Genomic DNA, 12,498 nt, shown 5'->3' on the forward strand with positions numbered 1-12,498 from the left:
GCCATGGGTGCTCTACCAGCACTGATGGGGCGCGGGGATGGATTGGGGATGGGTGGCAGTGGGGATGTTGGGGACAGCAGGGCTGGAGGTGGGAGCAGCGTGGCAATAGTGTCAAGAATGGGGTATGGGGGTCACCTCTGTCCCCCAGATCAAGCCGGTAATGTTCCTGGTGGGTTGTCACCTGGTGGGTATCGTGTCCCCAAGCCCCTTTCAGTGCTTGCCCCCTAAAAGCTCTTCCTCATGTTGCACCCCATCTCCTGCGCTGTTGCTGATGGCCATCCCATGATGGGAGACCCCTTACAGCCCCCGTTCCCATGTCCCCCCATTTTCTGCTCAGCGTCATCACCTGCAGCCATGGGCCAAGGGTTTTTCTCAGTCCTTTTTTTACTGAGCTGGTTCCTGGAGCTCTCTTGGAGCAGCCTGGCTGGAGGGTCCACCCCACATTTCAGATGTTAATGAAGGTGTTGCAGAAGGTTAATGGCGGTCAATGCCCTGGAGACTAGGTCACGCTGGCGTAGGTGTGGGTTGTCCAACCACACCGCTGCAGGTGGAAACACCAAAAAATCAGAGCTCTGCTCTGCTCGATACGAAGCAGTGCCTGTAGGACAGCTGCTGGGCATATCCACGAGGGCGTGGGGCACCCATCATCCCAACACCCAGCTTTCCCCATAAATCCCCTGCGAGGATGCCCCCATGGTGGACCCAGATGTGCCCTGTCAGATGTTGCTGCAGGAGGGAAGGACCCTTCGAGGCTGCTCCTAGTGCAGAGGTTGGCTTGGAGGGGTGAGAGGTTCCTCACTGTGAAACTTCTTTTGGGGGAAGTTGTACAGGGTTTGGGGTCGGGTGGTGTCCCTGCTGGTCTTGGCATGGACAGAGGTTGTCCCATGGGCTGTGTCCTCCTCTGAGGTGGGACAGGAGGCTGGTTGGAGAGAGAACAGCCGTGCTGGGGCTCACCGGTTCCCCACTGGAGAGACTGGTTGGACTCAGATGGGAGCCACAGGGCATTAATGCCTGAGCTCTTGCCTGTGGAACATGTCCAGGCATGGTGCAACCAGGGGGACCTGACCTTCCTGGGGGGTGGTCACAGGGGTCCAGACACCCCCAACTCCCTGTCTTAGTTGGGACAAGGTGCTTGGATCCATGATGTAGCCTGGTGGCATGTAGCACAGTGGCTACCAGGGACAGGGACCAGCTTGGAGCATCATCTTCCAGCCAAGCCAGATGGTGCATGGGCAAGCCCTGCCTGTGCTCCTCGTGTGCCCAGGCAGGGGCTGTCTCCATGCTTTTCTTCCCCATCTGGTCCTCGTTCCCCCAACTTCATAATGGGTGAGATAAATGACACAGCCCAGCCCAGCTCCCGCTGGAAATTTTGGCCACAGTAGGACAGGTGAGGCAGGTTATGAGCCTCGGGAAGGATTTGGCCTTTCTAACTTGGGTTTTCACGAGATACCCACCGTCAGCCTGAGGAACCTCATCCTTGGGGGATGACTCCTCCCTCGCCAGCTTGGATGGAGATGTCCAAATCAGCTCGAGGTGGGTCCTATCCTCACTGCTCAGCTCCATGGTCTTCCCAACATCCTGAAGGACACCAGCACCCTGTACTGGACAGGCTGAGGAGGAGGCAAGGCCTGAGAAGACCTTCCTCATCCTGCATCCCTTGCAAATCCAGCTGTCCCGCTCCCGGGGGCACTGTTCCCCTCTGCAGCTCTGCCCCACAGGTGGAGAAAAGGGGTTTCATAGCAGAGCTGCCCACCCAGCCTTGCAGAGGACCTGCTCTTGTCCCACTTTTCCTACTGACCCTGAGCATCGCTCGTTGGCCATTGCCCAAGAGATGCTGATGGTGAGGTGGTTCAGGGCTTGACCCGGTGCCTCCACCCCACTCACTCCAGCCTCTCCTGGTCCCAAACACCCTAAATCCCACTGGGAACCCACTGGCTTTTGGATCCCAGGGTCATGCTGCCTTGATTCTCTAGCTGGGTCAGGCTCTGTAGCAGATGGAGGTGACCAAGGGTCATGACAGCGACAGTTTGGAGCCTCTCAAGGCTGTGGCTGGGGGACAGAGGATGCCATGCTTTGGGGGTTCCTCATGCAGACCTACCCCACTCCCCACTCTGCTGTGGGGATGCACTGGGTGGGATGGGACCCAGAGGGGCTGGGGTGCAAAACCTGCTGGGACCCAGCACTGTCAGGTCCCTCTGATGAGCCCCACAAGCCAACGTTCACTGGGGGAACCCCCTGCTGCAGGATGCCACCAATCCCCATATTTACAGGGGTTGAAAAATTACTGAGGGGTGGGAAAAGAAATCTATGTGGACCCCGATGCCTTTGCTTCCCCGCAGGGTTACATGAAGCCACTGAAGCAACCGGAGAATTCGCTGTTGTGTGACCCATCGCTGGTGGATGAGATCTTCGACCAGATCCCCGAGCTGCTGGAGCACCACGAGCAGTTCCTGGAGCAGATCCACGACTGCGTGCAGAACTGGCACGAGAAGCAGAAAGTGGGCGACCTCCTTGTGCAGTCGGTAGGTCCTCGTGAGGTGGATTTCCCCCGGGGAACCCAGGCGTGCCCACTCTTGGGCACGGCCCCAGCAGGAGAAGTTTCGGAGCAGGAGGCAGGGGAGTGATTAAAGGACGGGCCAAACACGCCTGGGATGGAGAACAGGAGACGATCTCCAGGCCTGCCGTCTGCTTAGCGTAACGGTGGGGTGTTGCGGCGACCGGCTGGGTCTGCAGCTCAGCGTTTCTGCCTCGGGAGCAGAAATGTCAGGGCTGAAAAATCGAGGGGGGCAGGCGTCCGGTGAGCCCTCCCCGCGGCAGCCCAGAGCCAGGATTAACCCTTGGGGAAGCTTCTTCCAAGCTTGCCTGGGAGGTCCATGCTGGACCTATCCCCTTTTTCCCCCCTCTTTTCCCCTCCCAGTTCTCCAAGGACGTGCTGGTGAACATCTACTCTGCCTACATCGATAACTTCCTCAATGCCAAGGATGCTGTCAGAATCGCCAAGGAAGCCCGGCCGGCATTCATAAAGTTCCTGGAGGTGGGTCCTGGTTTCTCTCCCCACAGATGTTGGCCAAGGTCCAGAGCCACCTGTGAGGCTGCTGGTGGGGCAGGATGGGGGTTAATGGGAGTAAACTGGTAATTTGTGGTCAGACTGGGAGTTTTCCCCCCATCTTTTTCTTGGTTTTATAGCAAAGAGACCAGGTTGGGATGAACCGGAGTCACTCCGGATGGTGTAAAAAGGAGTCAAACCTGACCCCAAACAGGTGTTGCTCCAGGTCCTGGGCTGGTGGCACGCCGAGTCCCTGCTGTGTCCCACCTAATGGGCCCGTCCTTGTCCCCCAACGGTGTTTTGCAGCAAAGCATGCGTGAGAACAAGGAGAAGCAGGCTCTGTCTGACCTGATGATCAAGCCGGTGCAGAGGATCCCACGATACGAGCTGCTGGTGAAGGTGGGTGCAGGCAGCTGGGTGCAGGCAGCTGGGTGCAGGCAGGAGGGCGTCTATGCCGTGCCAGGAGCGGGTGAGACCATGGCTCCTCCTCACCTCCACGTAACGGGAGCTTTTAGGGGTTTCATGTCTTTCCTGGACCCTTTTCCCATCCCTTGACACAAAGTTGGTGTCCCCAGGTATGCGCGCAGCTCTGCCCTCCTGGGGATGGTCACCCTGAGCACTGTCACCCCGCTGTCCGCCCCCAGCATCTCCCTATGGGTGTGCAGTCCCCTTCCCCTTTACCTTTCTGTTGGGAGGTTGGACGTTGCAGCACCATTTTGGGACCAGTCGCACTGCCATCCCCTCTGTGCCTCAGTTTCCCTGTGCCAGTGTCACTCTCCCTGGTGCTCAGGCTGGTGGGGATGTGCTTTCATAGAATCACAGAAGGGTTTGCGTTGGAAGGGACCTTTAAAGGTCATCTAGTCCAGCCCCCCTGCCATGGGCAGAGACATCTTCCACTAGATCACATTGCTCAAAGCCTCATCCAGCTTCACCTTGAACACTTCTGGCGATGAATTTTGGGCATCCGAGCAAGGTGATGATGTGCTCTCAGGAGCTGGTGGCCTCTTTAGAGGTTGTAAAGACCAGGCTGGTGGTGGCCAAAGCTCTTTGCAAAACCTTTACTGCATGGGGCTGGTTTCCATCCCCAGCAGCCAGAGCAGCACAGTAGGGCCTTTTGTTTGGGGGCGTCAGGGCATGGCCGATGCCCAGGCTTTGCCCATGGTGACATCTTGGCTGTGGCCCCATGGCAGGACCTGCTGAAGCACACACCAGAGGACCACCCCGACCACCCTTTCCTCATCGACGCCCAGCGCAACATCAAGCAAGTGGCTGAGAGGATCAACAAAGGCATGAAGAGCGCAGAGGAGGTGGAGAGGAACGCCCGGATTGTGCAGGAGATTGAGTCCCACATTGAAGGCATGGAGGACGTACGTATGGGGGTCTTACACGGGGTCAGTCTTTCCTTCTCCCCAAAATGCAACCATTTCTGCTCTTTCTGGGTCACCCCAGGCTGGGCCACTTGTTTTCTCCTCCAGGTCCTGCTTTCCCCATCATCACTTGGCCTTGGTGGGCTCCTGGGAGTTTTGGGAAGGGGCTGGGGTGCCAGTTCTGAGCCGGGGGGCCGCAGGGGCAGGGATGAAGCCCATGAGGGTCCCCCCCTGGGGCTTCCCGCTCATGAGCCTCCTTGTCCCCACAGCTCCAGGCCCCGCTCCGCAGGTTCCTGCGCCAGGAGATGGTCGTGGAAGTGGTAAGAGCAGGGTGGTGCCTCGTCACCATCAGGGCCATGGGACCACACACTGGATGGGGCAGTGGGAGGCTATGATTGTGGGTCATGGGGTGCCTGTGTGCCCATGGGAGGCTATAGGTGGATGGATGGATGGATGGAAGCTGCATCAGAGGAAGTTCAGATTGGACATTAGGAAAAGGTTCTTCACTGAGAGGGTGGTCGGTCACTGGAACAGACTCACCAGGGTAATGGTCACAGCACCAAGCCTGTCAGAGTTCAAGGAGTGTCTGGACGACGCTCTTAGTCATATGGTTTAGTGTTAGGGAGTTCTGCAAGGAGCAGGGAGTTGGACTCCATGATCCTTATGGGTCCCTTCCAACTCAAGATACTCTATGATTCTAGAAGGATGGACAGATGGATGGAAGGATGGATGGAAGAATGGAAGGATGGATGGATGGAAGGTTGGACAGATGGATGGATGGGTGGACAAAGGATGGATGGATGGACAGATGGAAAGGACAGATGGAAGGTGGATGGAAGGATGGAAGGATGTATGGATGAATGGGTGGATGGATGGATGGATGGATGGAAGGATGGACAGATGGCTCGATGACAGATGGATGGGGACAATATAAAATTCCTCAAGTGTGTGTGAAGATAAGATGGGTTTGGGAGCAGGCAGGAGGCAGGGAGAGCCTGCAGCAGCCCCAGGCCAGGGGTGGATAGAGAGACTGGAGGTGGAGACGGTGAGGTTCCTGGTGAGCCCATGCCTGGTGTGTCCCATGGCCCCGGTGCTTCCCCACGAGTGAGATCCTGTGGCATTGCCCGCACAGCCGTTGCACGCATGTCCCCTTTCACCATCATGAGGACACAGCCAGTCCCCATGCAGATGGTGGTGTGGGACCTGTCCCACCCTGCAGCCTCCCTGTGCCATGGCAGCATGTGGGGAAACTGAGGCAGGGACCGGTCCCAGCGCTGGCAGCGGGGGGGCCAGATGTTAACCCCTTGGTGTCTCCCACCGCTCTGCAGAAGGCAGTGGGTGGGAAGAAGGACCGCTCCTTCTTCCTCTTCACGGACCTGCTGGTGTGCACAACGTTGAAGCGCAAGTCAGGCTCCCTCCGCCGCAGCTCCATGAGCCTGTGAGTACCACCTGGGGGGCATCCACCATGATTAACCCACAGCGTTAGGGCTGTCCCCACCGGCTGAGCTGTCTTTAGGGTGCTGGGGACATGGGTGCAGCTCAGCCATCCCCCCCAACCTCCCAGGTACACGGCAGCCAGCGTGATCGACACCGCCAGCAAGTACAAGCTGCTCTGGAAGCTGCCGCTGGAGGACGTGGACATCGTCAAAGGTCTGTCTGCTGGAGTGTCCCATCCCACCCCAAAACTCATTGCTCACCCCTGGCTGGAAGGGAGAAGGTTCCCCTGCGCGGTGCCAGGGAGGAAGATGTTAACGCCATGTGCGTGTCCCCACACAGGTGCCTCGCAAGCCACCAACCGGGAGAGCATCCAGAAAAGCATCTGCCGCCTGGATGAAGACCTCAGCACTTTGGGGCAAGTCAGCAAGCTGTCGGAGACCCTCAGCTTCCCCCACCAGGTATGGAGATGGTGGCCCTGGTGCTGTCCCCTGGCTGGACACATTCCCGGTGGGACCACATGGGATGTCCTCAGTGAGAGGGAGAACCTGTGGAAGGACTGGTGGCCATGAGTGTCCTCAAAGGACCCAGATGCCACCAGCCCTAACGCCACCAGGAGGGTTGGGGCAGCTTCTGAAGGATGCTTGGGGATGCACAGGGTCAGTGTCACATGGTGGCCCTGGTGCTGTCCCCCGGCCAGACACCTTCCCCAAGGGACCAACTGGGATGTCCTTGGTGGGGAGGAGAGCCTGTGGAAGTGCTGGTGACCATGAGTGTCCTCTGAGGGCCCAGATGTCACCAGCCCCAAAGCCACAGTGGGGTTGGGGCAGCCTCTGAAGGATGCCAGGGGGTGGATGGGGGCATCGTCAGGCATGTGGCTGGTGGTGGCCCATCCCTGAGAGCTGAAGCATTGTCCCCGTCCCCAGAGCCTGGATGACGTGATCAAGGACCTGATGGCCGCCATCCACCGGGAGCTGGCAGAGAAGCAATCCCTGTCCTTCAGCATGGCCTTCCCCCCCAACAAAGTGGAGCTCAGCACCACCAAAGCTGACGGCACCGAGTCTTTCATCTTTGAGTTCCCCAACCCTGATGCCCGGCTCGGCTTTGAGCAAGCCTTTGAGGATGCCAAGAAGAAGCTGGGTAACCCCAGGGACTGGGGAGATGGACACAGTGGTGGGCTTGGCATCATTTCCCCTTTTCTCCATCACTTCTTCATCCTCCAATTTGATTTTCCCAGCTTCCAGCAAAAACTGCCTGGACCCGGAGTTCCTCAAGGCCATCCCCATCATGAAGACGCGGAGCGGGATGCAGGTACTTGGGGGCTGGGTTCAAGCATCCCATGGGAGCTGCGGTCCTCTCCATCCTGGTGGGCTTGCCACTGGATGCCAAGAGCTCCTGTGTCATTCCCAAATGACCCAAATCATCCCATCTTTTGCTTCCTTGCAGTTTTCTTGTGCTTCTCCCAGCCACGGCAGCCCAGAAAGCTCCCACGAGGTTTGGGTTTGCAACAGTGATGGTTACGTGGGGCAGGTTTGTTTGCTCAGCATCCGTAAGGAGCCCACGGTGGAGGCATGCATCGCTGTCTGCTCCGCCAGGATCCTCTGCATCGCCTCCGTGCCCGGTCTCAAGCGGGCGTATAGGTAGGACATTCCCACCGGCACCGCGGAGCCGGCGGGCACGGGGCGATGCTGGAGCTGCTTCTTTCCCCCCTCCCCTCGTCGCGGCAGGGAGCGTGCCGAGCCGGTGGGCAGCCCCTCCTCGGAGCCGATGCCGGCGCAGCCGGAGGATGCGGGGCCGCAGCCGTGCCTGCACATATCCATCTCGGGTTCGTCGCTGGAGCTCTCGGAGCCGGTCGACGGCGGCAACAGGGAGCTGGTGCCCTTCGATAGCGATGACACAGATGATGAGTCCTCGCCCAGTCCCTCGGGGACGCTGCAGAGCCAAGCCAGCCACTCCACCATCTCCTCCAGCTTCGGCAGTGAGTCCCTGCTTAGCAAAAAACACTTCTTTTGCCCCGAAATCATAGAATCATAGAATGCATTGGGTTGGAAAGGACCTTTAAATGTCATCCAGTCCAACCCCCTGCCATGGGCAGGGACATCTTCCACTGGATAGGTTGCTCAAAGCCTCGTCCAACCTGACCTTGAATGTTTCCAGGGATGGGGCATCTCCCACCTCTCTGGGCAACCAGTGCCAGTGTCTCACCACCCTCGGTGTAAAACATTTCTTCCTTATATTGACTCTGAATCTACAGTCTTTTAGTTTAAAGCCATTACTCCTCGGCCTATTGCTACAGGCCCTACTAAAATGATGGGCGGCTCCATCATTTTGGCCACTCTGCCTTGCGTTCCTCAGGGAATTACACAGCTGGAGCTTTTGAGCCAAGGAAATCCTAGGAAAAGAGATGTTGGGGGGCATCAGCCCAGCCCTGTGGTGCTGGGATGGGGCTGGTGGCTTTAGGTAAAACCTGGTGGGTTCGGGGCTCAGGATCCCTACATCGTCCTCCAGGCTTGACACCACAAGGGGACCCATGGTCTCTTCCCCATCACTTTGATGGGTGTTGGGTGGTCCTGGTCTGACCTATTGCTTCCTCCTCATCATCATCCTCTGCAGATGAAGAGATCCCAAGCTGCAAGGAGGCAACGGCGGAGACAACGAGCTCAGAGGAAGAGCAAGAACCTGGCTTCATGCCCATCACCGGCACCTACGGCCAAAACCGGCGTGGCGAGAGCCCCACAGATGGGCGAGCCCTGCGCCGCTCCAGCCGCGGCTCCTTCACCCGGGGCAGCCTTGAGGACCTCCTCAGCCTTGACCCTGAAGCTCATCAGAGCTCCATGTGGTTGGGCACTGAGGATGGCTGGTATGTCCCCAGAATGGGGGGACACACACGTGGGGTGGACCCTGATGCCGGGTGAACCTCAAGCTTTGCTCTCCTCCCGCAGCATCCATGTGTACCAGTCCTCGGACAACATCCGTAACAGGAAGAACAGCATGAAGATGCAACACGCTGCTGCCGTCATGTGCATCTTGTAAGCAGGGAAGATTTTTGGCTCTGGGCTGTCCACAGTGAGGTGGTTTGGGGTGGCTGAGTGGGGCTCTGCGACTGGTTTGCCAAGGGTTTTTCTCCTCACAGGTACCTGGATAACCAGGTTTTCGTGTCGTTGGCCAATGGGGAGCTTGTTGCGTACCAGCGGGAGGCAGGTGAGGCTGGATGGGGGCCATCAAAGGGCACTGGGGGGATTAAACGCAGCCCCAAAGCAGCGGCTGTTGGGTGGGTGCTTGGGCAGCCCCCCCAGGGAGGGATGCTTGGGGTGCCAGCAGCTTCCCTGCCGCTGTGGGAAGGGAAGGGATGTACCTCAAGAGATGCCGAAGATCCCAAAATCAGAGCCAGGTGGAGGCGTGCATCCTCTTCCTGGTCCCTCCCTGCTGCTGGCATCCCCTGGGGACATCAGCTCATGTCCCCTCCAACGGGGGACCTGGAGATGGGCATCTCCGGCCACCGCATCCCATCGGCTGGGTCAAGATGGGGGGTTTTCTGGGGATACTTTAACAACACCCCCCCCTCACCACCCTCACAGGCCGCTTCTGGGACCCCCAAAACTCCAAGTCCCTGTCCCTGGGCTCACCAGGGAGCCCCATCACCAAGATGGTGGCGGTGGCGGGGAAGCTCTGGTGCGGCTGCCAAAACCGGGTCATCGTCCTCAACACCACCACGTTGGCGCAAGAGGTACCGCGGGCGATGGTGGGAGGTCGGGGGGGGACGGTGGTGGGCATCGGTGGCATCATCAATGGCATCGCTGTGGCTCTGTCACCCTCAGCACACGCTCCAGGTGGGACAGGACGGTGGGCGCAGCGTCACCTGCATGGTGAGCGCAGGGACCGGCGTGTGGGTCGCGCTGCAGAGCAGCGCCCAGGTCCGGCTTTACCACGCCACCAGCTACGAGCAGTTGGCCGAAGCAGATATCACTCCCCCGGTGCACAAGATGCTCGCCGGTAAGTCCCACTGGTGACAGGTCTTCCGGTGGGTGCCCATCGCATTCTCCGGTGGGTGCATGTGCCCATCATCTGCCTTGAAAATGCGATGCCCTGCAGCATCCAGCGCTGGGAAATTTTAGTATTTCCCACATCCCAACCAGCTTCAGGGAAGGAGACCCGACTTGTCACGCTCACGGGGTTCGTCCTCGGTGTTAGGCAGCTGCATAATCCCACAGGGAAATAGGGCAGCCCCTGGGCGGATGGATAATCCCATGCAGAAACAGGGCATCCCCTGGGCATCAGCCTAATCCCACAGGGAAATAGCGAATCCCGTGGGTGGCTTCGTAATCTCGCGCAGGAATAGGGCAGCCCCTGGGCGTGCGCGTGATCCCATGCAGAAATCGGGTAGCCCTTGGGCAGCTGCATAATCCCATGTGGAAATAGGGCAGCTCCTGGGTGGTGGCGGAATCCCACGCAGGAATAGGGCAGCCCCTGGGCATCTGCATAATCCCATAGGGAAATAGGGCAAGCCTTGGGTGGCTTCATAATTCCATGCAGGAATAGAGCAGCCCCTGGGCACGTGTGTAATCCCACGTAGAAACTGGGCAGCCCCTGGGTGGCTTCATAACCCCACGTGGAAATAGGGAAGCCCCTGGGCATCTGCATAATCCCACGGGGTAACAGGGAATCCTCTGGACGGCTTCGTAATCCCATGTGGGAATAGGGCAGCCCCTGGGTAACTGCATAATCCCACGGGGAAATCAGGCAGCCCAATCTGGCAGCACCCAAGGGTGCCTTATACCAGCTAGGGGGGTTGTGGGGTCCCTTCCCCGTATCCCACATCCCCCGGCCGCCCCTGGGGACGGAGGCCGGTGGCGTCGGCAGGGTTCACAGCCCCATGCCAAGCAGGGAGGGACGCTGATGGCTGGGTTGCTCGACAGGCTCGGATGCCATTATCCGTCAGCACAAGGCAGCCTGCCTGCGGATCACGGCTCTCCTGGTGTGCAAGGACTTGCTGTGGATTGGGACCAGCGCCGGCGTGGTGCTGACCCTCGCCGTCTCGGCCAAGGCGGCGCCGGCGTTGGTGGGGCTCTCCCAGGGTCACACCGGCCACGTCCGCTTCCTCACTGCCATTGAGCTGCCCGACGGCTTCGACGTCCTCTTCCCATTGCCGAGGGAGACGGGTAGGTGGGATGACTTGGAGGGGTGCCAATCCTGACCTGCTCCAGGGCGAGTGGATGGTTTTTATGGAGCTGGGAATGCTCTCCCAACCGGCGGATAACTGGGAATAGCCTTGAAACGTAGTCATCAGAGTCCCCTCTCCATCCTTGCCTTGTTAAAATCCAAGGAGAAAAATTGGGGGGGGGGAGGGAGGGATATTGGGTGCTAAACTGCCCCCCTGGGGCTTGAGGGATCACTCGAGTGACCCCAAATTTCCCTGGGAGACCCTAATTCCGATGGGGAAAAGCCACCGGAAAGCTTTTCCACTCATCTCACCCAGCCCAGCTCTGAGGTCTGGATGCAATGGGGAGAAGGTGGCGATGTATGGGGGGGAGGTGGTAATTTGGGTGGGAGGGGTTACTATCGGAGGGAGGGGCTAATTTGGGGTGGGAGGGGCTACTTGGGGATGGGAGGAGTTTTTGGGGGCCAAGATGTGGCACCTGGGAAAGTGGTGGTGATGTTTGGAGGATGCTGGTGGGATGGTGCTGGTGGGATGATGTTGGGATGCTGGTGGGATGATGCTGGTGGGATGGTCCTGGTGGGATGGTGCTGGCGGGGTGATGCTGGTGGGAGGATGCTGGGATGATGGTGCTGGTGGGATCATGCTGGTGGGATGATGTTGGGATGATGCTAGTGGGATGATGCTGGGATGATGCTGGTGGGAGGATGCTGGGATGATGCTGGTGGGATGGTGCTGGTGGGATGATGCTGGTGGGAGGATGCTGTGATGATGCTGGTGGGATGATGCTGGTGGGATGATGTTGGGATGATGCTGGTGGGATGATGCTGGGATGATGCTGGTGGGATGATGTTGGGATGATGCTGGTGGGATGATGCTGGTGGGATGGTGCTGGTGGGACGATGCTGGTGGGAGGATGCTGGGATCATGCTGGTGGGATGACGCTGGTGGGATGATGCTGGTGGGATGATGCTGGTGGGATGACGCTGGTGGGATGACGCTGGTGGGATGATGCTGGTGGGATCATGCTGGTGGGATGATGCTGGTGGGATCGTGCTGGTGGGATGATGCTGGTGGGATCATGCTGGTGGGATCATGCTCATGGGATGGTGCTGGCGGGATCATGCTGATGGGATGGTGCTGGTGGGAAGATGCTGGGGCGATGCTGGTGGGATGCTGGTGGCGGGATGCTGGTGGGAGGATGCTGGGATGACGCTGGTGGCATGACACCGGTGGGATGCTGGTGGGGAACGGGGGAGCCACGGGGGTCCATCTGACACCACGTTGGGGTTCCACGCTTGGCAGGGGCCGAGAAGCCGAGTGAGGCAGAGAAACGAGACCCGTCGCGCCCCCGCGCCCCCGCCCTCACCCTCTCCAAACCCAAGATGCTGGTGATCAGCGGCGGGGACGGCTACGAAGATTTCCGCCTGACCAGCAGCAGCGAGACGGTGGGCCGGGATGACAGCACCAACCACCTCCTCCTCTGGAGAGCGTGA

General features: G+C 59.1%; 1 protein-coding gene across 1 annotated transcript in view; it reads left to right on the forward strand.

Moving 5' to 3' along the window:
• The window catches only part of ARHGEF17 (Rho guanine nucleotide exchange factor 17), a 39,063-nt gene extending 26,565 nt beyond the window's left edge, over nt 1–12,498 (forward strand). The window contains exons 3-21 of the mRNA XM_075725064.1: nt 2,340–2,522; nt 2,918–3,034; nt 3,353–3,445; nt 4,237–4,413; nt 4,683–4,733; nt 5,742–5,851; nt 5,978–6,063; nt 6,190–6,308; nt 6,774–6,987; nt 7,085–7,158; nt 7,294–7,487; nt 7,575–7,825; nt 8,461–8,707; nt 8,790–8,876; nt 8,981–9,048; nt 9,426–9,574; nt 9,666–9,840; nt 10,764–11,006; nt 12,308–12,498. Of these exons, the coding sequence (XP_075581179.1) occupies nt 2,340–2,522; nt 2,918–3,034; nt 3,353–3,445; nt 4,237–4,413; nt 4,683–4,733; nt 5,742–5,851; nt 5,978–6,063; nt 6,190–6,308; nt 6,774–6,987; nt 7,085–7,158; nt 7,294–7,487; nt 7,575–7,825; nt 8,461–8,707; nt 8,790–8,876; nt 8,981–9,048; nt 9,426–9,574; nt 9,666–9,840; nt 10,764–11,006; nt 12,308–12,498 (2,829 nt within the window). The remainder of the gene's footprint in view (nt 1–2,339; nt 2,523–2,917; nt 3,035–3,352; nt 3,446–4,236; nt 4,414–4,682; nt 4,734–5,741; nt 5,852–5,977; nt 6,064–6,189; nt 6,309–6,773; nt 6,988–7,084; nt 7,159–7,293; nt 7,488–7,574; nt 7,826–8,460; nt 8,708–8,789; nt 8,877–8,980; nt 9,049–9,425; nt 9,575–9,665; nt 9,841–10,763; nt 11,007–12,307) is intronic.

This window comes from Pelecanus crispus, chromosome 1 (genome assembly GCF_030463565.1).
Source record: "Pelecanus crispus isolate bPelCri1 chromosome 1, bPelCri1.pri, whole genome shotgun sequence".
NCBI lineage: Eukaryota > Metazoa > Chordata > Aves > Pelecaniformes > Pelecanidae > Pelecanus > Pelecanus crispus.